The sequence below is a fragment of the Pinus tabuliformis genome, chromosome J (genome assembly GCF_031772625.1).
Source record: "Pinus tabuliformis cultivar Carrire ecotype Pingquan chromosome J, CPIR1, whole genome shotgun sequence".
In the NCBI taxonomy this organism is placed as follows: domain Eukaryota; kingdom Viridiplantae; phylum Streptophyta; class Pinopsida; order Pinales; family Pinaceae; genus Pinus; species Pinus tabuliformis.
In genome coordinates, this window is record NC_142295.1 from 550,429,023 (window position 1) to 550,452,760 (window position 23,738).

At 35.3% G+C, this 23,738-nt stretch overlaps 1 protein-coding gene across 1 annotated transcript; it reads left to right on the forward strand.

Annotated features, from left to right (window-relative positions):
- The first annotated feature begins 22,807 nt into the window (after nucleotides 1–22,807).
- Nucleotides 22,808–23,431, forward strand: LOC149228190 (uncharacterized). Its single transcript, XM_089380699.1, has one exon. The coding sequence runs from the start codon at nucleotides 22,808–22,810 to the stop codon at nucleotides 23,429–23,431; it is 624 nt and encodes a 207-aa protein (XP_089236825.1).
- Nucleotides 23,432–23,738: the final 307 nt, after the last annotated feature.

Genomic DNA, 23,738 nt, shown 5'->3' on the forward strand with positions numbered 1-23,738 from the left:
GGCCAAAAGAAGTGTGGGAGGAAAGAGCATGTATTTTTTGTTCTTTCAGAACAGTGGAAACATAAAATCATTTCATTTTAGAATGTCAGGCCTTCAAAGACAATAGGGAAAGTTATGCATATATTCTGACCACTAGCTCTTATGTCCTAGTATGATTACAACATTATCTAGTAGTTGAGAACATAGTTGATTGAAACCGATAGCTAATAAGGTTATCTAGTAGTTGAGAACCTAGTTAGTAGAAGGTAGTTGGCACCCAAGCACAAGAATCTACTACTTCCTTTCAACTACTAAAATAGTGTTGTTGTTGCTAGCAAAATTGGAAATTGAGCCTTGTATATAATTAATTTATCTTTATTTAACTAAACATCCACTCAACACATGAAAGTGATGCTTCACTTTGCAATTCTAGAAATAAATGGTGCATACTAGAATAAAACTGCAAGAAGCCCAGACATGAAGCACTAAAGCCAAAGCTCTACACAAGGAAATATAAAGGATCACAAAATGCTATTTATAGAGTGTGGAGGAGCCCATGCATATATTTCAGAGGCAAAAATGAGGGGGTGCACCTCTGAGCTCCAAACATGGGCTTCTGCACTCTGCACACACAAACATTACTAACCACAAATAAAATACAAGTAAAGGGAATTAATTAATTAGGGTATTAATAGTTATTTTACAAATATTTATAATTTTAGAAGTGTAATTTGTGCTTGGCTTCTTACAGTCATTCCTTACCATTGTTTGTTGCACAATGAAATGTTCATTATGTGGAGTGTGGAGCTCCACACTCCGGTGGGTTAATGAGTCTACAAACTCATACTTCCTTTGCATCACCTCACAGAAGAGTTTCAATAATATATCAACCAAGACACCAAGAACATTGGCATCAAAGGAGACAAAGGCATCCACAATGTACCTCACAACTATGTCATTGATGAGATCCAGTGTTGGACTCTCTGCCAAAAGAAGTATCAATTCTATCGCGTGTGAAGTTACACAGTGTCTACGAAAAAATAACTAATATTAACGCTTACATTTTGTCAAACAGGATCAAAGGAATAAGAAACCTTTGTACATAATAATAAGTATGATATGTCATGTAAACATCCCTATCATTTACAATCCCTAACCATCCCTAAAGGAAATGACTTGTTGCTCTGTGGCCTCCCTTGTTTCTCTTATTTTTCAGGTACATGCATCAATCATTTTCATCACCATTTTCTTTAAGTAATCATCCACTATAACATTTTCCAGACATAGATAATGTGAGAGGAAATGACTCCAAGATGGAATACAAGGTAAAAATAAAGTAGAAGAATAGTGTTCATTTGATCAAGCACGTAGAAATTGAGCTCAACCATTCAATAGAGTGAAGGTGATTACAGTGACTTAATTTAAAAGCGTTAGGTCCAATTAAATATCATATTTTTCAAGATGAGTTCCATGCTCTTGTCGGATAACGAGGTGCTAAACGTTTACAAACATGTGTGGCCTTTTCTTTTTCTAATCTCCATTTAATTTTACTAAAACCTATTAAAAAAACCCAAAACAACTTAAATTGTGATGCACCATTTTAAAAGAAGAGCGATTTTTAAAAAGTTGAATAATTCCTTTATTAGTTATTTGATGTCTCTACCAATGCCCCACAAGTGATGAAATTGACCCCAAAAGTGTTGAATTTGAAGTCTCATTGAGTCACGTGAATCCAAGCAATGCATTAATAATATTAAATGTTGATTTACGGAGCCAACAAAACCACAAGACTAAAGAAGCGAGAGAGAGAGAGAAATACTAAGTTATGGAATATTTCTATATTAAAATGAATTAACTGAATATTCATATTAATTAAAGCTAATAAAAATGCGGATATGTAATTGTATTAATTAAGTAGCTAATGTTAGTAAAGCTAATCCACTATTGTAATACAAGTTAATATGGATATCTACAATTAATGCAAGCATATTATATTAACTATATTATATTGAATTTTGGTGGATTAGCTTTACTAACATTAGCTTTATGCCAGCAGTAAAAACAAATGGCAACTGACCGAATCCATTATTCCAAGTTTAGCTGTGCAGAGAACTTTGCGTGGGGAGATTTCACTGTGCTTATCATCAAATCCATGAAATCAAATTCGTACAAATCAAAGAATACTATACAAATCAATAAAAAACAATGAAATATAGACAGCCAACTAAAGCAGCAAGAGAGGAATTATGGAATATTCTGATATTAAAATGAATTAATTGATTATTCATATTACTTAAAGCTAATAAAAATGTGGATATGTAATTCTATTAATTAAATCGCTAATATTAGTAAAACAAATATGTTATTGTAATACAATTTAATATCTGATATCCACAATTAATGCAAGCATATTATATTAATTATATTAGTTATATTATATTGTCTTTCTGTGGATTAGCTTTATGAACATTAGCTTTATGCTAGCAATAAACACAAATGGCAATTAATTGAATATGTTATTCCAAGTTTATCTCCACACTTAGTCGTTGCATATGCATGAGTCCTTAAAATATCATTGAAGCTTGTGTGGAGAGGTTTCACTGTGTGGAGAGCTTTCACTATGCATAGAACTTTATACGAAGAGCTTTCATTGTGTGCAAAGAGTTTTTTGTGGAGAAATTTCATTGTGCGGAGAGCTTTCATTGTGTAGATTTATCTCCACACTTCGCACAACCTTTAATCAATTTATTAATGGTAAAGACAGGGACTATATTGCATTACAAGTACTACCCTTTTTAATTGCATACACAGTTGTTTAGATTTGTTTTCCTTTAACAACTATATTTATATTTATCTTTATGTTTTTCTAATCTAATGACTTTGATTTGTTGTATATGACAGGTGGGTGAGGTTGGAGTGAGTTAGTTAAGAGGAAATATGCGTGTGTGTGTGTGTTGAAATGTCTTATTTTTGTGATCATACCTTATGCTCTTACCTCTATTTTCTTTGCCTCTACTCTACTTTTGGATATGTATATGACTCTTGAGCTGTTTTTATTTCCTCTCTAATTGAAAGGGAGGTTTCCTCCTATGGATTTTGATATCTTAATAATCCTTGTTTCTCACCATTTGGAGGTCTTGGTTCTTAATGTTGTTTAAGCTATATATATTTGTGCAAGTTTAAATCTATGTATATCTTAATGAATTAATTAAAATAAAAAGAATAATATCAAAGTTTGAGTCTTTGTTCAATATAACTTTTTTATCATAGGCTTATATCCCTATGACATTGATGGTTGATAAGGTGGGACCTTACATTTGGTTAAGCATGTTTTACAAGATATTTTAAGAATGATCAACTTTTATATTTTGTTTTTAATTTATTATTAGTCTTTGCCCCTTAGGGCCTGCAAGGAATATAGTAATCATTTTTGGCACCTATTAGTTTGGAACAGAAATAGATGAAGTATTTTTTCGTTAATCAATGTTTAATCAAAGTTTTAATCATGGAAACAACTATGCCATGAACCTCAAAATTCATATTAATTAAAACTATGATTCAACCACGTATTAAAATATAATATGATAGCAACTTTATTCAACCAATTAGAAATTTGGAGGTCTTATTTAACCTCTTCTTGAGGCCAAAAGGTGTATTATGTCAAAAAAAACTTAACGCAAGGTTAGTTGTTTTATTTTTTGGGAAATAAAGTAATGTTATAAAATTTGAGCATTACCTCTTAACATTTAATGTTAGGGAGCACATAGATCATAGTCTATAGCCCATCCCATTTTTATTGAGCTTCCACATACATTTTTCTTGAACTTCCATGTACATTCACACGCAATATGTGTTTGAGCTTCCACTTACATTCACATGCAATACGTGTTGGTGTTGAGGTCTATGTGATCTGAACTTATGCAGGAACACAAAAAAATATAGAAATACCCATATACACAGAGATGTAGGAGAAAAAAAAATTCATTTCATTAATATCAAAGAACTCAAATATGCTTACATACAGAAATAAAAATAAACTAGCTCGAGTGATCGTAGCTTATCTCTAAGAAGAGATGTGGCGACTACATGCCTCTAAATTGTGTTACAATGAGGCTCAAAGGCCTATTTATTATTGAGAAATAATAGAAAATCCAAAACATACAAAAACCTAACCCTTGGAGATGAAGTCCCAAAACTATAGGCCCTATTTGGGTAAATTGGTACATCAACTTCCCAGGGTCGTAACTTTGGCATACAATCTCCGTTTGCCTATCATAATAACTTGTTTCGAACATCTCAAAGAGGTGGCCAAAAAAACTAGTAATCTAGATTGGGACTTTTTTGGTCTCTTCACTTTCCCTAAAAATGTATTTTAGTCCCTCAAAATGGCTGCAAAAGTTTAGGATGCAAAAAACTGCTAAAAATAGTAAGTTGTGCTACAATTAAGGAAATTGAAAAGAAACATGGTGGGGATCCAAGTGGAATAGGTGGGTTGTAACTAATATCCACCTGGATTAGTACTCCTCCCTCTGGAAGAAATGGTCCCCATTGTGTTTGGTTCCTCCACGAGATGGGGAAACTTTTGTTGAACTTAGCCCCTCATGAGCCACTTGCCTTCTTGCAGGAGTTGGTCAGCATTGACTACCCGATATAGTTGGATCTTCTTCTGGTGAGTGTTCTTGATATGTGTTTCAATGATCCATTCAGTTGTCATCTGTTCCATTTCTGGGTTTAACTCTGTTGGTGTGAGTTGTTCTGCAATGTCTCATGTGTCCAATAATGGTGGAAAATAGGGTCAAAGACGGTCCACATTGAACACTAGGTGTAGGTCGAGGAATGGTGGAATATTGAGCTCGAAATCATTATCCCCTACATCCTCAGTGATGGTGTAAGGCCCATATCAAAGTGGGAAAAGTTGCGGTGGGTCCCAATGAGGCACTCCTATAAATGTAACCAAACTTTATCACCCACCTGTAACTTGTGTGGCACCTAATGTTGATCATGACACAGCTTGTACTTAGCATTGGCTCTATCCAATATGTCATGGAACTATTGGAGGTTGTGTTGAATGCACTCAATGAAGTTGTTAGCCATGTCATCTTTGGACTAGACATGAGCCAAATATGTCTGCGTAGATGCAAATGATATGGCAACATCAATGGGACATAGTGGCTAGAATCCCAACCCCACCTGAAAGTGGTTGTGGCCATTTCAGATATGGAGAGCTCTATTGTAATTTTGTTGGACATAGGGGAGGCTTTCATCCCATGTGCGTGGATGCTTCGAGTTATACATATTGAAAATGTGTACGATCATCATGTTGATGACCTTTGTTTTTCCATCAGTTTGGGGGTGGAAAGTCATGGATTTAGTGAGCTTGGTATCCAACATCAACCAAAGACTTGACCAAAATGTACTTAAAAACTTGTTGTCCTGATTTGAGATAACGGACTGTGGGATCCCAAAATGTACCCACTCATTCAAATAAGAGCTTAGTCATGGCTTCTGTTGTGATACTCTTCTTGTAGGCCACTAGAATGGCCATCTTAGAGAATTTATCGATGACCACGAAGATGAAGTCATTTCCATGCTTAGTATAAGGAAGGGTCGACATGTAATCCATGGAGATGGATGCCCAGGGTTGACTAGGAGTAGGAGGAGGAGTATATAGGCCTTGATTCTTGATGGTCAGTTCAGCAATGGCATAGGAAATTCAAGATCTGATGTGCTTCCGAACATTCTGTCAAAGGGTTCGACCAATAAAAATACTTTTACAACATTTCCACTGTTTTCTCTACCCTGAAATGTCCACCGACCCGACTGTAGTGCGCCTACAAAATTATCTTGGCATGCTCGCTTGAAGGAACACAAATGTGTCTCAGGTGGCATAATAGTGCATCTTAGAGGTGAAAATTTGAAACTTTCTTACCTTTTAGGAGTGCCTCGTATGTGCTACCGAAACTTTCTTAGCTTTTTAGGAGTGCCTCGTATGTGCTACCGAATTCTGGATCACTCTTGTAAAGATGCAGCCACCCTACAATCTCGTACCCACAAGAGTCGAACACAGTGGTCAGTCCCATGACCGGTGATCAGCTTAGGTAGTCTACAACATTATTGATGTTTCCCTTCTTGTACTTAATGTTCAAATGGAACTGTTGTAGGTATGTGGACCATTTCTGATGGCGATCATTCTGCAACTTCCTTTGTGTTTGTATGAACTATAAGGGTCATTGTTTTGTGTGGATGTCCATTTCCTTCCCCAAAATGTAATTCTTCAATTGTCGGTAGGCTTGCGCAATGGAATACATCTTTTTGTCATAAGTGGGATATTGGATTCCCTTGCTGAGTAAGAGGTACACCAATATCATAGTCAGAGGCATATGTCTTCATCTTAAATGGTTGTTGCACGTCTGGTAATGTGAGAAATGGTGCAGAGCAGAGGTGATGCTTCAACTTTCCAAACACCTTCTATTGGGAATTAGACCAAAAGGACTTTTATTTTTCTACGTCGTTGGCAACTTGACTTAAAGGCCAAGTGATATGAGAGAACCCCAACAAAAACCTGCGATATAAATTGGTAAGACCCAAAAATCTATAGAGCTCTATTAGAGTGTGTAGGGTTGGCAAATCCCAAATGACTTGTATCTTGGATGGGTCCACATGTACACCCTACTCATTCATGATGTACCTCAAATATTGAACTTGGGTCATGCCAAAAGTGCATTTCTCCAAATTGGCACACAACTTGTGTTGTTGCAGGGTTTAAAGGACCTATCGAATATGGTGGAGGTGATCTTCCCAAATCTAGCTATAGATCAAGATGTCATATAAATAAACCACCATGAATTCATTGGTGAAGGGTTACAGATGTTTTCCATCAATCTCATGAAGGTTGTTGGAGCATTTGTCAACCTTAAAGGCATGACGAACCATTCAAAAGTGCCCTCCTTGGATTTGAAGGCAATCTTCCACACATGGAGGGTTTGATAGGAACCTGGTGATAATGGACTTCAAGTCAATATTACTGAAATATTTGGCCCCCTTGAGATATTCCAGAAGGTCATCAATCCATGGGATTGCGTACTTATTCTAGATAGTGATCTTATTCAGCACCTGATAGTCAATATAGAGTCTCCAGGTCCAATCCTTCTTTTATACCAATACAATTGGGCTCCCACGGGGTGATGAGCTTGGCCTGACGTTCCCTTTCTGCAACAACTCCTAAATCTTCCTCTTGATATGATCGTTCTCCAAAATAGAGTGTCGATGAATTGGTTCATTGGGTAGTGGTGTGCCCGAGGTCAGATCGATGGAGTGTTTGACCTAACAATATAGAGGTACCCCTGTAGGTGAGGCAAAAATGTCCCTGTACTCCTCCGTGGCCTTGTCCATCTATTGCTATTATGAAGACGAGCCCTATCTGGAATATGTGGCCACATCCTTCTTCTTTCCCTAAGGGTGAATCATAAGGAAAAAAATTTCCTAGTTTGGGAAATGATCTTACTTCTTTTCTTTGCAGTGATCAAAGAAATGGCGGTAGGCAAGGCTACCTCTGGTATCCAGTATAACTTATCACCCAAATTGATAATCACAGAGCGAGGTCTATACTCATATACGTCATGCCACTTCCACAAGTATGCTTGTTCTAATAATAAATCATAGGCTTCAAGATGAGCAACATCACGCAGTACCTCATTTGTGAAGGGCTTGATGTTGGTGATCAAAGAGATGGCGGTAAGCGAGGCTACCTCTGGTATCCAGTATAACTTATCACCTAAATTAATAATCAAAGAGAGAGTTCTAGACTCATATACAACATGACACTCCACAAGTATGGTTTTCCTAATAATAAATCATAGACTTCAAGAGGAGAAAGATCACACAGTACCTAATCGGTGAAGGGCTTGATGTTGTAGGGAAGGTGACATTGATGGCTGACACAGAGATCTCGTCCTTGGTGAAGCCACCTGATGGTGTATAGTTGTGGATTTTATGTACTCGATATTCCCAACCGCTTCACGACATCTACTAAAATTAGGTTCTTTTGGATGCCACTGTCGACAATGAAATGCAACAAAGAAGCCTTCACCCACATTTGTGAGTGGAAGAGGCATTCCCCCTCCTCTGGATATTCAAGCTCATTCTTCTTGATCTTAGAGGTGGCCATGGTGGCACTGGCTCCGTATCAATGATCTGCTTCCCTTTGTCATTCCCCTTGTCGGGTTCTAATTCAAAGTCAGAACATGCATCTGATTCAGAAGCCTTCATCTCGGCCACCAATGAATTCTTGGCCCGACACTCATTTATTGTGTGAGTGGAGCTCTTATGGAACTCACACCATTTTCACGTGTCCTTCTTTTGTCTTCATGGTGTTGTTATTTTCTTGCAACTTTGGCAATTTTTCTTGAGTTTCCCTCCCTTGGCTTTGTCCTTTTCTCTGTGGTTTGGGAGCGCCGTTTCCTTGCTTCGGATTTGTAGATCCAAAGTCTCAATTCTTCTGTTTAAACTTCTACTCAATCTTGATATCATATCGATATGTTGTGTTGAGCAAGGAGTTGTCCAAGAACTCCATCTCGTCCTAGATGTACTTGTGTAGACAGTCATGGTACTTGGGTACCAAATGCTGCTCAGAATCCTTGATACCCAGCTTCCTGCGAAGGGTATGGAAAACATTTGTAAACTCCATCACATCTTGGTCCATTCCCTGACATAGCATGTTCCACTTTAGCTATTTATCTTCTTAGCTCCCAAGAGGGTAATACGTTTCCTTGATGACGTCTCAGAAATAATTCTAAGTGGGTGCGGCTGAAAACAATGAGGATTCCCTCTCATCCTTTTGTTCATAGTAGGTTTCCCATGAGTCCTTGATGTGTGGGGCGACTTTGAGAAGTGCAAAAGTAATATTTTCCTGATTGGAAAAGTCATGAACTAAAAAATATCCTTCCAACATATTTAACCATTTATCTACGACACTTGCATCTATTTGGCCCTCAAATATGGGAATATTGAAGTTAGATTGTACCTTAAAAGGAGTGGCACCTCTAGAGTGGCTGCTGGATAAATATGTGTCACATGTGGGTAGCCATCGTATTAGGATATTCCAACACATAGGAAATAGTTAAGCATAACTCGGTCTAGTGTATAGTTAGGTAAAGTGTGTTTCTTTAGTATGTACTTTTCATAACTTACAATCTGACGGTCATGATATGTTCTAGACATGAAGTGATCTAACGATTCATTCTCTCCTTAGTATTACCAACACTTAATCTGTGTCTTAGCACCCGATTGGTCCATGATCTCTATTTAAAGAGCATGGAGGATCATTTGTAAGGTGATAGTTCATGTGAGAAGCTTATGTAATTTTTCTTTCTTTTACATTAATAAATTTCCTGAAGTGGCCATGTTGGTTCAGGCTGTGAACTATTTCCCTCTTTGAGGTTTTTAACCATGTCAAGAGTACTGTTGTATTGATTTGTGATCTATTTGTGGGTGGTGTCCTTTGGTGTTCTATCTGAGGAAATTACCCTGTAAATTCCTACATGGTATCAGAGCTATTTGAGGGCCGCATCCATTGGTGATCCAAATCCGAAGCCAGTACAAATACATCTGACTATCGTTTCCTAGATCTACTATTTTTTACCATTTTCAGGCCTACAGGAATGCTCTATTGTGTCAGGAGCATCTATTGTAATGAGTAACCCCATTTATTCCACACAAAAAGGTTTCCAGTAGCCCTGGCTACGTCGTTTTTAAGATTTGTAGGTATACAGCATTTATTTGCAGTTTTAGTTATTTATCTCTCTGTTTTTAATTACCAGATCCATACCTTTCATTTCTACCTATGCTCTTTTCCCCACGACGCTATGTGATTTGGGCAAATCAAAGACAAGAAGGAAGGATTTTTCTCATGCATATGCTCTTTTCCGCTACACCTTAGTGTTATCTCGGAAAATCAGAAACATTGAGGAAAATATTTAGTTTCTGATGAAATCTAACTTCAAGTCGTAAGGTTTGATTTTTTATGCATTTCCATTTTGGGTTATGTGGATTTTTGTTTTGTAGGCAAAAAAGGCTTTCTCAAGTAAGCATGCACTCCAAAGCTTCATTGACTAAAAAAAAAAACCCTTCCTCTTTTCCAAAAATTACTAAGATTTTAAACTAGCTCACTTGGTCCAAAGTTACTTTATGTAAAAGTGTTCTCACCCATTACTAACATTTTTCAAAAAGTACATGCAACTTATGTTTTAAAATTACTTTATGTAAAAGTGTTCTCACCCATTATAAAAAGTGAGTCACTAATAATTCTAAAGTCTCTTTATCTTTTATTTAAGTTACAATTTAGTGGGTAGCTCATAAAGTACCGTTGTAAAAATGACTTTCAATTATTTATAAAAGTGGATCACATAATTTTTTTTTTTAAGTGAGTTAATTAGATTAAGTTTCGAAAGGGGTAGGGGCTGGGGTTTTAAAAATATAACTTATCATTCACTTCCACACATTCACGTACTTTGTTGGCATCCTCAACAACGTTTCTTCAAAAAGCCATAACTTCTTCATCCAGAAGTTTTTTCAAAGCTGTTTTTTTCTAATCGACCTATTTTTTCGAAATCTTTCCATTGGAACACTTAGTTTTAGCATCTACAACTTCAATTTATGTTAAAATGGAAATTCCATGCCAATTTATTCTTGATAGCACCAACTACTTCCTATGGTTGTCCTACATCGAGGATTTACTTAGAAGTAAAGGTCATTATATAATAGCCTCAGACCAAGAGTTTAAACCTAAAGAGGAATATAAACACGCTAAATGGGAAAATATGCAAGATAAATCATGTGGGTTGATATGTATGTCTATTTCTCGAGACCTTAGATTCCATATCGCAGAACTTGATACCCCTGATGAAGCAATTAATCAACTCAATAATTTTTTTGGAATTAAAAATGAAATTAGATCCCATCAACTCGAAAATGAGTTGCTTATGTTGGACCCAATAATTATTCTTCCATTGAAGATGTTTTGTCCATGTTCAAGACCCTTAGACTTCTCTTGGAAGGTGTTAAGGTTACGAAAAAGATGGTAGCCTTATCTATTCCATTCTTGCTAAGTTGGGACCAACCTGCTATGTGTGTGTTTCCACCTTCCATTCTACAAGAGAAGCCTTTATTTCTCAAGGATAAGAATACAAGTCCCCCTCTTTTGATGCCTTTTATGATTCTTTAATAAGAGAACAAGAAAAAATCTTACATCTTGGTATTCTTAATATTGCAAACTCTTCTAAGAAAGCCTTAACATCCCAACATAAACCAAATTCAAAGAACCCTAACAAACAACATCCTAAAAAGAATGGTCCTAAACCAAACAAGGGTCCTAAGCAATTTTAGCCTCAAAATAAAAAATCAATTCAACAAAATGATAAGACAAATAAAAGAAAAGGGAAGAAGACTGATAGACATTGCAGTTTTTGTAATCATGATGGCCACGTAGAATCCAAATGCATTAAAAATATGGACGCCTTGGAAGCAGCAATGAAGAAGCATAACATCCATTTGGAGTAGTCTTCAACTTCAACTTCATGTTCAGAAATAACACATTTTGCATGTGGTTGTCAAGCATGCCGGTCTTGTTATGCACTATATGTATATTCTTCTTCTAATTCTCATGAGTGGTTCATTGATTATGGAGCTTCTTATCACATGACAAAAAACAAAGGCATGTTTTCTTCTTTAAATGATTGTAACACCAAAAATATATATGTTGGTGACGATAGATCTCTTAGTGTTGTAGGGACTGGAACTATTCATCTAGACAATGGTCAAGTTAATGATGTATTATGTGTTCCTACCTTATCCTACAACCCTCCATCTGTATATCAGATAACTCATTTAGGTGAAGGTAAAATTGTTGAATTTTCACCTCATGATGTTGTAATTAAGGACCTAAGAGATCCTAGATAGATTTTAGCTACTGGAATTGCTAATGATTCTATACAGTTGTATAAGTTTAACAACTTTGGGTCATCAACTCTTCCCTCAGTATTTGTTGCTCATAATGATGAAGTTAGCAAACTTTGGCATGAGCGATTTGGTCACTTAAACTATCACTCCCTTCAAAATCTAAGGAAAATATGGTGATAGGTCTTTCTATGGCATCTTGCAGAGATGGTGTCTATCCCAGATGTGTAGTCAGAAAATATCATCGAGATAGTTTTGAAAAACATGCCTCTTGGCACACCTTAGCCCCTTTACAACTTGTGCACAGTGGTTTATGTGGTCCACTTACAGTTGTTTCATTCTCTGGCTACAACTATTTCTTAACTGTCATTGATGATTTCTCCATACACACTTGGGTATACTTCTTAATACTCAAGAGTGAAGTCTTTAACATGTTCTTGTCCTTTAAGGCCTTTGCTGAGAAACAATCTAGACATCAAATTCTTAAGCTAAGATCTGATAATGGTGGAGAATATGTTATCAACAAATTCATCAAATTTGGACTGAGCATGGTATTCAATTGCAACATACTGTTCCATATACTCCAAAACAAAATGGTGTATATGAAAGGAAGAATCACACCATAAAGGAAATGGTTAATTATATGATTCAATCTAAAGGGCTTAGTCTTAATTTTTGCACAGAAGAAATTAACCGTGAAAATTACATAGTAAATCACACTCTTACTAAGGTTTTAAATAATATCAGTCCAGAAGAAGCATGGAGCTCAATTAAACCAAATGTAAGTCACTTTCATTTTTTTGGAAGTGAAGCATGGGCCCGTATTCCTGATGACAAACATAAAGCCTTAGAACCTAAGGGTGAACAAATGTATTTTTGTTGGATATTATGAAGTTGTCAAAGGATATAGACTTATTCCACCTAAATCCAAAAAAATTATCATTAGAAGAGATGTAATTTTTTCTGAAAATATATCAGCCTACAAGCATAGTTCGACAGACGTGCCACCTCTCTCTATCCCTTCTACTTCTGAAAATATTTCTTCTTCAGATGATGACAGTGAGGATGACAATCCTACCCCACCTTCTCGAGATCCTCCTTCAGCTCCTCAGCTTCCAAAATGGGTCTGTGCTACTCAGGATGCAGCAGGTTCTCTTACATGTGATCCTACAAATCAACGACGTACACATTCTCAATTCGATATAGCCTCTTCTTTACTGTCTAAAGCTTCAGCAAATTATGATCCTGACACCTTTGTAGAATATTTAGGCCATCCAGATTGGAACACAGCTATGAATGAAGAATATCATTCATTATTTGGAAATGATACATGGGATCTTGTTCCTCTTCCAAAGGGATGAAAACTTGTTAGATGCAAATGGGTTTATAGAACCAAGTTTGGACCAAATGGAAAAGTGTATAAACATTAAGCTCATCTTGTTGCTAAGGGTTTTTAACAAGTTGAAGGCATTGAATATACTTAAATCTTCTCCCTTGTTTCCAAAATGAACTCTATCTACCTTGTTCATTCCCGTAATGCCTCTTTCAAATGGGAATTCCATTAGATGGATGTTAAATATGCCTTCTTGCATGGGGACCTGCATGAAGAAAGCTATATGGAACAACCTCCTGGCTTTATACAAATAGAATCTAGTCTTGTATGTCAGCTTAAGAAATCCCTTTATGGTCTCAATCAAGCCCCTCAGGCTTGGTATGCCGAAATACATAGCTTTTTTTAGATATTGGCTTTTCTAGGTTTTATTCGGACAATATTGTCTACACCAAAAAAGCAGGTAAGTCTCTTATCATTCTTGTTCTTTATGTTGATGATCTTATCCTTAATGGCAATGATCCCAACCTTATAAACCATGTGAAGTCCAGCCTTAAAAACTACTTTGAAATAACAGACTTAGGACACTTGCATTATTTTCTTGGTCTTCAAGTCTTGAAATCCAAGGAAGGTATTTTCCTTTCCTAGTCCAAGTATTCCTGTGATATTCTACACCACTTTCACATGAAAGACTGTAATCCAACCCCTTCTCCCTTTCAGTCTAGAGCCAAACTTCTAGTCACTTGTACTTCCCTTGAAGTTGATGCTACCTTATGCTGTTAGCTTGTGGGAAAACTTTTGTATCTCACCCATACCCATCCTGAACTTTCCTTTGTTGTTGGCCTTATTGCTTGGTTTATGAAAAACCCGCATGAAATTCATTAGAAAGCAGCTAAAATAATAATTTGTTATGTTCGAGGTACAATTCAGTTTGGGATTCATTACAGTGTGGAAGCATCTCCTCTATTGGTTGGTTTCACTAATTTTGATTGGGCTGGTGACCCTGATGAGCAGAAGTCTACTGCAAGTTATGTCTTCACTCTTGGTTCTAAACCTATTATATGGAATTGCAAGAAACAATGTGCAATTTCTCTTTCTTCAGATGAAGGTAAGTGTCATGGTGTCATAGAAGCTAGTAAGGAAGCCCTATTTCTTTGTTAGATCCTATCAGAGTTTGGCTTTCAGAAGCAGCATCTAACTACACTTTGGTGTGATAATCAAAGTGTCACTAAAAAATGCAAAGATCCAGTCCAACATCAGTGTAACAAACACATTGAACTACACATGCACTTCATCAGAAATATCATTCATGACCATGTTCTTGAAGTGCAATATTGTTCAACCGATGATCAAGTTGCAAACATCTTTACAAATACTCCCACAGAGGTGAAGTTTACTAAACTTTGATTTATGGTTGGAGTTTAGGAAGTTGTCACTAAGGGGGGATAGGCTCTAATGCCTCCTTCCTTCTCATATTGTGTCATATTCGTACATCCTTCAGTCTTATCCCAAGTTGTTCTTAAGGGGGGATGTTAATATATTCCAACACATTGGAAATAGTTAAGTATAGCTTGGTCTAGTTTATGGTTAGGTAAAGTGTGTTTCTTGAGTATGTACTTTTTGTAACTTACAATTCGACGGTCAAGATATGTTCTAGACATGAAGTGATCCGTCGGTTCATTCTCTCCTCAGTATTATCGATACTTGATCTGTGGCTTACCACTCGATAGGTCCATGATCTCTATTTATAGAGCATGGAGGGTCATTTATAAGTTGATCGTTCATGAGATAAGATTATGTAAATTTTCTTTCTTTTACATTAATAAATTGCCTGAAGTGGCCGCGTTGGTTCATGTTGTGGATTGTTTCCCTCTTTCAGGATTTTAACCATGTCAAGAATATTGGTGTATTGATATGTGATATATTTGTGAGTGGCGTCCTTTGGTGTTCTATCTCAGGAGCTTACCCTGTAAATTACACATGGAAGGATATAGGAAAAGTTGTCCATCATCGCATTCCTTTGTCACTTGAGGGATTCCTCGAGTAGTATTTTGAAAGGATTTCCTAGCCCCTCTTCTTTCTTTTCTTCTACCATGGTAGGCCACCAATTTTTGTGAGACTATTCTTGCAAAGGTTCAACTAGATCAAGCCTTAACTCCTTATACCCTAACCTCGTTGGGGACATGCAAAGAAAAATAGAGAAAGATCAAACCGCTCTGATACCACTAATCCCGACTTATGGAGGAACACAACAAAATACAGAAATACCCATATACACATAGATGAAATAGAAAAAAACTTCATTTCATTAATATCAAAGAACTAAAATATACTTTCATACATAAATAAAAATAAACTAGCTCGAGCGATGGTAGCTTTCTTCTGAGAAGATATGTGGCAGCTACATGCCTCTGAACTATGTTACGATGAGGCTAAAAGGCCTATTTATTATTAAGAAACAATGGATAACACTAAACATCCAAAAACCTAAACCTAGGAGATGAAGTGCCAAAACTGTGGGCCCCGTTTGGGTAAATTGGTACATCAACTTCCCGGGGTCATAACTTTGGCATATGATCTCCGTTTGGCTATCATAATACCTCATTTTAAAGATGTCAAAGAGGAGACTAAAAATAAATTTACAATTTAAATTAGGAATTTTCCAAACTCTCTATTTTCCTTAAAAAGTTCTTTTAGTACCTCAAAACGGCTCTAGAAGTTTAGGACCCGAAAAACTGTAAAAAATAGTCAGTTTTGCTACAGTTAAGGAAACTAGAAAGAAATATGGTGGGGATCCAAGTGGAATAGGCAGGTGGCCACCAATATCCACTTAGATCACTATGTGCTTGGTTTTTTATAATGGTGCCCTTTCTACTTACTTGTGCATTAAGCTTCTTAGGCCTGAAATTAGGTGCAATACTATTCATGCCAGAGCATGGAAGATATGAGAAGCTCGTGGATTTGATTCCTTGATGTTTGGTAGCATGAGAACTCACTTTCCTATGAAGCTAAGTTTGGTAGCATCAAAAGCTAAAAGGTATGGTGGTTCACTCAAAACCCTGCATAGTAAAACTTTTAAAATTTATTGTTGATTTTACTAATAAAAAATTTTACAATTTTTGTCTGGGTTTAATTAAAATAGAGATCATTTGCGAGAGACACATACTGGGAGCACTACAGAACATTAGAATATTTGGAACCTCAGAATTATCAAAATTTGAAAAGTATAATAATTCACTCAAAAACTTGCATAGAAAAAATTTTAAATTTTATTATTAAATATTTTTACAATTTCAGTTAAATTTATTTAAAATTCCAAAAACAAAAAACAAAAAAATAAAACCCTGCATAATAAATATTTTACTCGTAAAAATTTCACGGTCTCTGTTCCTATTTATATTTAATTTAAATTCATAAAAAAATTAAATTAAATTAAATATTTACCCTTTATCCTTGCTTCTTCTTGCTTATGTGACTGCAAAATTTCACCTTAGGTTTAACTCCCTCTACCACTTAACAATTAGGGTTTTTCATTTTAGGCATTTTATATTTAATGGATTTGTGTACTTACTATATATAGGGCATTTGACATGTAAAGTAAGGGTACCAGCCTTATCCTTAAAAATAAAAACATTTTTCCGTAGTGTGTTGTGTGTAATATAATACACCAATGTTGGTGGTGCTTCTATCAGTTACATATTGCACCAGATCTTGTTGGTTTTGTCGAGTTTGTTTACTGGTGCACCTAGTGTAATATAACGTATTAGCACGCTACTGCCAAATAAGACCGTCATAATTTGAAATTATTTAAAAAAATAATTTTCACTATCACTGTTGAATAATTAAACATGCGATGCATTTAGTATATTAAACACACTAGGCCGTTTATTCAAATAAACGCTCTGGTTACCGGAGCTCTTTTTTTATGAAAATTATTTGATTTATGTATAAAATGTATTTAATGGTTTCCTTATTTAATGGTATAGGTTTTCTATTGATAAAAAAAATGTCTGAGAAGTTGTTAACTAACAAAAATATTGATCGAAACAATGATAGCAAATCCAAAAAAGCAGAGAAGGCAAGTTCTTTGTAATTTTTTTACAAAATTAATATGTTTGAACTATATGTAAGCTTAACTAATATCGATTGGTTAGTGTGTGTCATATAGAGCTACAAAAAGAAGAAGGTCGATAAAATTATTTCTAATCTAAGTGAAAAATAGCGTAACAGTATGACAGAAAAATTAGAGAAGGATGAATAAGGTGAATTAAAAAATACTATTCAATATGATTGTTTTTTTTAATAATATACTTAATAATATTAGATAGCATGTTTCAAACAATTTATTAATTGATATATTTTTAATGTTCTACAGGGAGAAATAATGAAGGAACATATCAATGGTGTTCTAAGAAAAGAAAAATTACAGAACATGTAAATGACAATGAATTGGTCCTTAGATCATCTCAAGTGGTGCTCAAGGTTACTAAAAGGAGGAAATATTTTTACATAACTATGAGGGTTATAGTGGAATGAATGTATAGACGTACTTTCCAGTTACAATACAAAAATCAATCCAATGATTCCAAGAACCAAATTATATTTAAACGAGAGGAAGTGTTTCCATAAAACGGTCAATGAGACCTATCAGACTTGCAATCGAAAAAACATACAACAACAAAAAAGAATCACTCAAAAGGTAATATTCTTAATTAAAATGATTTTCTAGGATTATATATATATATATATATATATATATATATATATTACTACAAAACTCTCATTTATTAATATCAATTTTGTTATATTTAGTTTTCATATATCAATCTAAATATAGTTTATTATTTTTTTAGAAGGATTATGAAAATCCCAAAGGATTAAAGAGCTGATATGGAAAACATGCTAGTAGGAATGTCCAAAAAAATGTACAAGGATATGGTCAAAGAAATGGACATAATTCCATCACAGGAGGAGTCATATCAATAACAACGTGTTTCAAATGTATGTAATAATGATTGACTTTGTACATATAAAGAAATAATTTGGCATTAAATATGTATTTTCAATTATTTTCTTGCAAAAAAAAAAGTAAAATGAAACTCCTTCAGCACATAAAATAGAATGACAAGGAAGAAAAGGGTTTATATCAAAGTTTGTGAGTAATTGTTAATGTTTCCTTATAACAACACAAAGTTTCATTTTTAAATATTTTAAGTTTCTTTACAACAACGATCCTTGAATGCCTTCAAATAGGTGCTAACACACAAATAAGAGTCATCAGAAGAATTGGTTGACTTTGGGTTAAATATGGGTTGTGAGTATATGTTGACATATCACAAATTAATTGTGGAATTTGTAAGTATCTATGATGTTTTACTTCTCTGAATTTATAATTAATAGAAAACAAAAATCCTTTATATTAAATCTATGATTTATAATGGGGCATAAAACCTGCAGGAAATGAAGTATGGAACTACACTAATAGAAGAGTTGTTGCAACAAGGACTTGGTTTTGAAGCCATGTGTCATTCACTTATTTTTATGGTACATTACTATTCGATTTACATTGATGTATATTATTTATTTTAATCTTAACTATTCTCACCAATGTAGATACATTGTTTACACTTAATTTTTATGTTTGCAGATGGAACAAGATAAAGAAGACGAAAACAATTGATGCAATCAACAAAAAAACCATCCAAATAACCCAAGCCATGGAAGTAGATCGATCATTGACAACAGTTCTAGCGAATATGATCTATTTGGGTAGAAATACAAGTTGTTGTATTTTTTGAAATAATTGTCTGTGAAAAATGAACATTTTGTTTAATGTAATGAGCATAGCGTACAAAATGAAAGATAAGGGGTTGCCAATAACAATCCCATTTTGTATGAAAAGATTCATTTTAATTTATTCTAATGTGTTATCGAATGTCACTGTGAAATGTTACACCATTGATTAAATATATGGATAATTAAATATTATAGTGAAGAGATGTGAAATATGATAATATAAAAAATTAATTTGAACATCATATAGAAATGCACTAATCAAATTTTAATTTATTTAAATACTATTATAAGATATATGTCAAATTAAGCCCCAAGGGTTAGCTCAGTTGGTCAAAATCAGTGCCTCACCATCAGGAGGTCACTGGGTCCATTCTCCCCGAAGCCTTGGGGTCAGGTCTTGCAGTAGGCCGAGGGGTGTCAGCCCAAAATTTTCTGTGGATGTAGCGCCACCCGTTGACCAGGGTTCCCATGAACCACTCTAAAAAAAAAAGAAAAAAAGATATATGTCAAATTTTCAATGAATAACATATTTAAACCCCACAATAATTGCATTGTCACTGGTCAATGTTTCTAAAAAAGAGAAAATATCATACAAAAAAAAAGTGCACCCATATAATAAACACACACTTGTGCATTATGTTATCTAAAAGCATTGTTTTGACATTTTTTGCATGGTCGGTGCCTTTTATGAAAACCACAGCACCAAGGATTTTAATTCTTCAAGCATCGATATTGTTTGCAATTAATGTCATGATGCATTGTAATTCTTAAAGCATCAATACTTTCATAGAACTAACATCTCGATGTTACATAATATTATTTCCAACACTGGTGCAATATGAAAATTAGCAGCACTGGCTCGCTTATATCATTAGCGCACTAATACTTTTACACAAACCATACGCATCGAAGCTGTGAGTTTAAATAAAATCTTTAGGTGTACAATATTTTTTTGCTTGCCCGATGTCGTTCCTGAAAAGAATACACCAAGGCTCTTTATTAATGTATATACAATGGGGTAGTACATATTTCATGCATCGGTGTTATTTTAATTCAATGCCTTGGTGCTTTTAGTTATATGCAACCTCAGTTCTTTTATATATGTAGCACAATGACGTTATTTTTCCATTAAGTGCACAACTAAAAAAACATCTGCTAAAATCTTTGTCTGCCTAGATTTTTTCATCTGTGATGAGTTTCTGTTATAAGCTCCACTAAAACATATTCTACCACAAATAGATGTTTTAGAAGATGTTTTTTCGAATTATTTTTCCAATTTTATAACACAAAACCTTTGTTATAACCTTCGCTAGAATGTATTTTCATTTTAGTGACTCTACCAAAAACGTTGCTCATCGAATGACACTACAAGAAAATGAAGAAAAAAAAGAGGTTTATGAATTATTGGAAAAATGTAAGATTAAAGAAATCTTGAGTCCATGTGTTGTGAAAAAAGTATTGAATCCAAAAATGGATGAGGGCTAGATCATGTGTACAAACTATAGTGAAATTAATAAAATTATTATCATGTATTGATTTCCACTACCAAAAACCGATGATTTAATGGATTGTTATAGTGAAGTAAAGTTTTTTACAAAAAATTATTTAAAAAGTGGATATCATCAAATTCATATCAAATAGGGGGATGAGTGGAAAATTTCATTTAAAACAAATCATCCGTTGTATGAATGGATTCTTATGCTATTTGATCTTAACAATGCAGCCGACAATTTCATGAGGTTAATGAACAAAATTTTAAAAGAATTTAAAGGAAATTTTTTTATTATTTATTTGGATGATATTTTAGTGTACAACGAAACTAGGGAAGAGCATATACAACATTTAAAATTAGTTCAGGGCATGCTCCAAAAAGATAAATTGTTTATAAATTTAAAGAATTGTATTTTATGGGGGGAGCGGACATGAGGGTTTTGCAGTCTAGGGTTTCGACGAAGGAAGGATAGAGGGGGTACCGAACGCTGTAGCAGCGTACAAGGGTAGAACACGGGCAAGAGGATCAGAGTACCGAAACTTGATTAGGAAAAGCTGAAAAACCAGAAGCCTGGGGGTAAAAAAGAATTGCAAGAACTGAAGGAAAAGCAATGGAAACGGCGCAGGGGAGGGGAGAGATCCCCTCCTACAAAGCAGTGACAACAGGGGAAGCGCAGAAGGAACGGCAGAAGGAAGAAGAAAAAACAAGCGAAGGAGAGACTTCAGCAGCAGGATCGAAAAGGAAAACGGGATCAACAAGCAAATGTCTGTCGAGGGCAATGAATAAACCCAGGTTCGTAATACCTAATAACATATTAGAGGAATATAGAAGTTATATGAAGGATTATGCTTTGATCTGTAAATTTGTAGGGTTCTGGCCAGCAGAGAGAGATCTTTTCAGATGGATCCAACAAAGGTGGAAACCAAAAGGACATGTGGAAATAAAGCTGGGAGTGAAGGGCTTTTTCACAATAATATTCTCAAATCTAGAGGACAAGGAAAGGATCTTTGAGACAGGACCTTACTTCATGAATAATGTTGGATTATTTATGAGACCTTGGGTAGACTGTTACAACCCAGAAAAAGAAAAAATGCTACAAGTTCCAGTATGGATCAAACTCTTTGGTTTACCAATAGAATTCTGGGACCCAGAAATCCTTGAGGGTATAGGGAACGCAGTAGGATCTTTTGTGAAAGTGGCAGAATCGACAAAGAGGGGAAGATATACAACATACGCAAGAATTTGTGTGTATATGAATATAACAGAGCCACTTCCAAACACAATAGAGTTGGAATACCATGATGAGATCTGGCACCAACCAATTGATTATGAACATATCCCGTTTCGCTGCAGAAGATGCCATGAGTATGGACACCTATACCGAGAATGCCCTATCACGTTATCAGAAAAGGAAAAGGAAGTAGACAATGAAAGGAGAAACACGGCAAAGGAATCAGGACAGGAGGATGAGAACTTCAGAGAAGTGCAGAGAAAGAAAAAAGGAGGGAACAACAAGACACAGCCGGAAAAACAAAAAGGAATCAATATTATAGAATCCCAAAACAAATTCCAAGTTTTATAGGAAGAAGAAGTGGAAGCAGAGGAGAAAGAAGATGAGGAAATAGAAGGAATGGAGGTCATAAAGGATAATGCAGATAAAGGAGTAGATAAAGTAGATAAAGGTCCAGAGGCAATAGAGGAATCAATAGAAAACCAAGAGGACCAACGAAGAATGGAAATAGATCCAAAGAGAACAAAAGGCGAGGAAGAAGAACAAGTAATGAGGAAGCTTCTGTAGGAATGGAAGACGCTCGAAAAAGATTTATTCCAGAGGAACAGAAGCAGATGTATAAAGAAGCCTTTCAAAGATACAAAGAGAAAAAAGGAATAACTGAAGACAAAAGAATTGGGAAGATGGAGATGCAGGAAACCCAAAATATAGGAATGAGCAGTACTGGCAAAGGTGGGAGAAAAAGAGGTAGAAGAACACTGAGTGAAACAATTCAAGAAGTGGGAGAAATGTTGGTGAATTCAGGAAGAGTTATACCTCTCTCAGAGGTATTTCAATCCCCCCCAAAACTATTGAGATGATTATCACAAGCTGGAACATAAGAGGCCTCAACAGTAGAGGCAAGCAGAGGTATTTAAATGACAGACTGAAAAAAGATAAGCCTAGCATAATGATAGTACAAGAAACAAAAATAAGTACAGAGAAAATGAGAGATATTTTGAATAGAAACAAGAACAGATATGAAATGATGGGACAGGATGCGATTGGGAGTGCGGGAGGATTGGTAATAATTTGGAACCCAGAAGAAATACAAATAGACAATTGGATAAGTTTCCCAAGACTCCTAACAGGAACTGCAAAGATTATAGGAACAGCAGAGGAGGTTATTGTAACAGGTGTTTATGGACCTCATACCCAAAGAGAATGGGAAAATTTCCTGCAAAATCTAAAAGCAATGAGGACTCTAATCCCTGAAAAACCGTGGATAGTAGGAGGGGACTTCAATCTGATTAGAAGCTTAGAGGAGAAAAGAGGAGGCCTAAGAAGAATGGATACAGCTATGGAACAGTTTGGAGATATGATAAGGGAGGAGGGCTTGGTTGATATTCAAACTATAAATGGAAAACATACTTGGAAAAACCAAAGAGGGGGAGCTAACCAAATTGCATCACGACTAGATAGATTCTTAATTTCTGAACAAATAATGATGAAATATGTTTTCATAGAAGCCACAATTCTTCCGGTTGTAGGATCTGATCACTGTCCGATTAAGATGGAAATAGATCTCAAGCAAAGACCTAATAGTAGACCATTTAGATTCGAAGCATTTTGGCTCAGAAACGAGGGGCTGATAGAGAAACTAGAAGAGTAGTGGAAAAAGACCGAACAAAAAGGAAAAAATAAAATGCATACCTTCCAACTCAAATTAAAAGAGTTGAGGGGCAAAATAAAAAAGTGGAATAGAGAAGAATTTGGAAATATTCTGAAAGAGAAACAGCGCCTAGAGCAAAGAATGAATGAGCTGCAACAGATGGATATATTAGAAGGTTTACAGGAAGATAGAATAAAGGAAGAAGGAATTATAATAAATCAACTAGAAGAGAGAAGAAAACAAGAAGAGATCTTATGGAGACAGAAGTCAAGAGTTCAGTGGCTTAGAGAAGGAGAAAGGAATACTA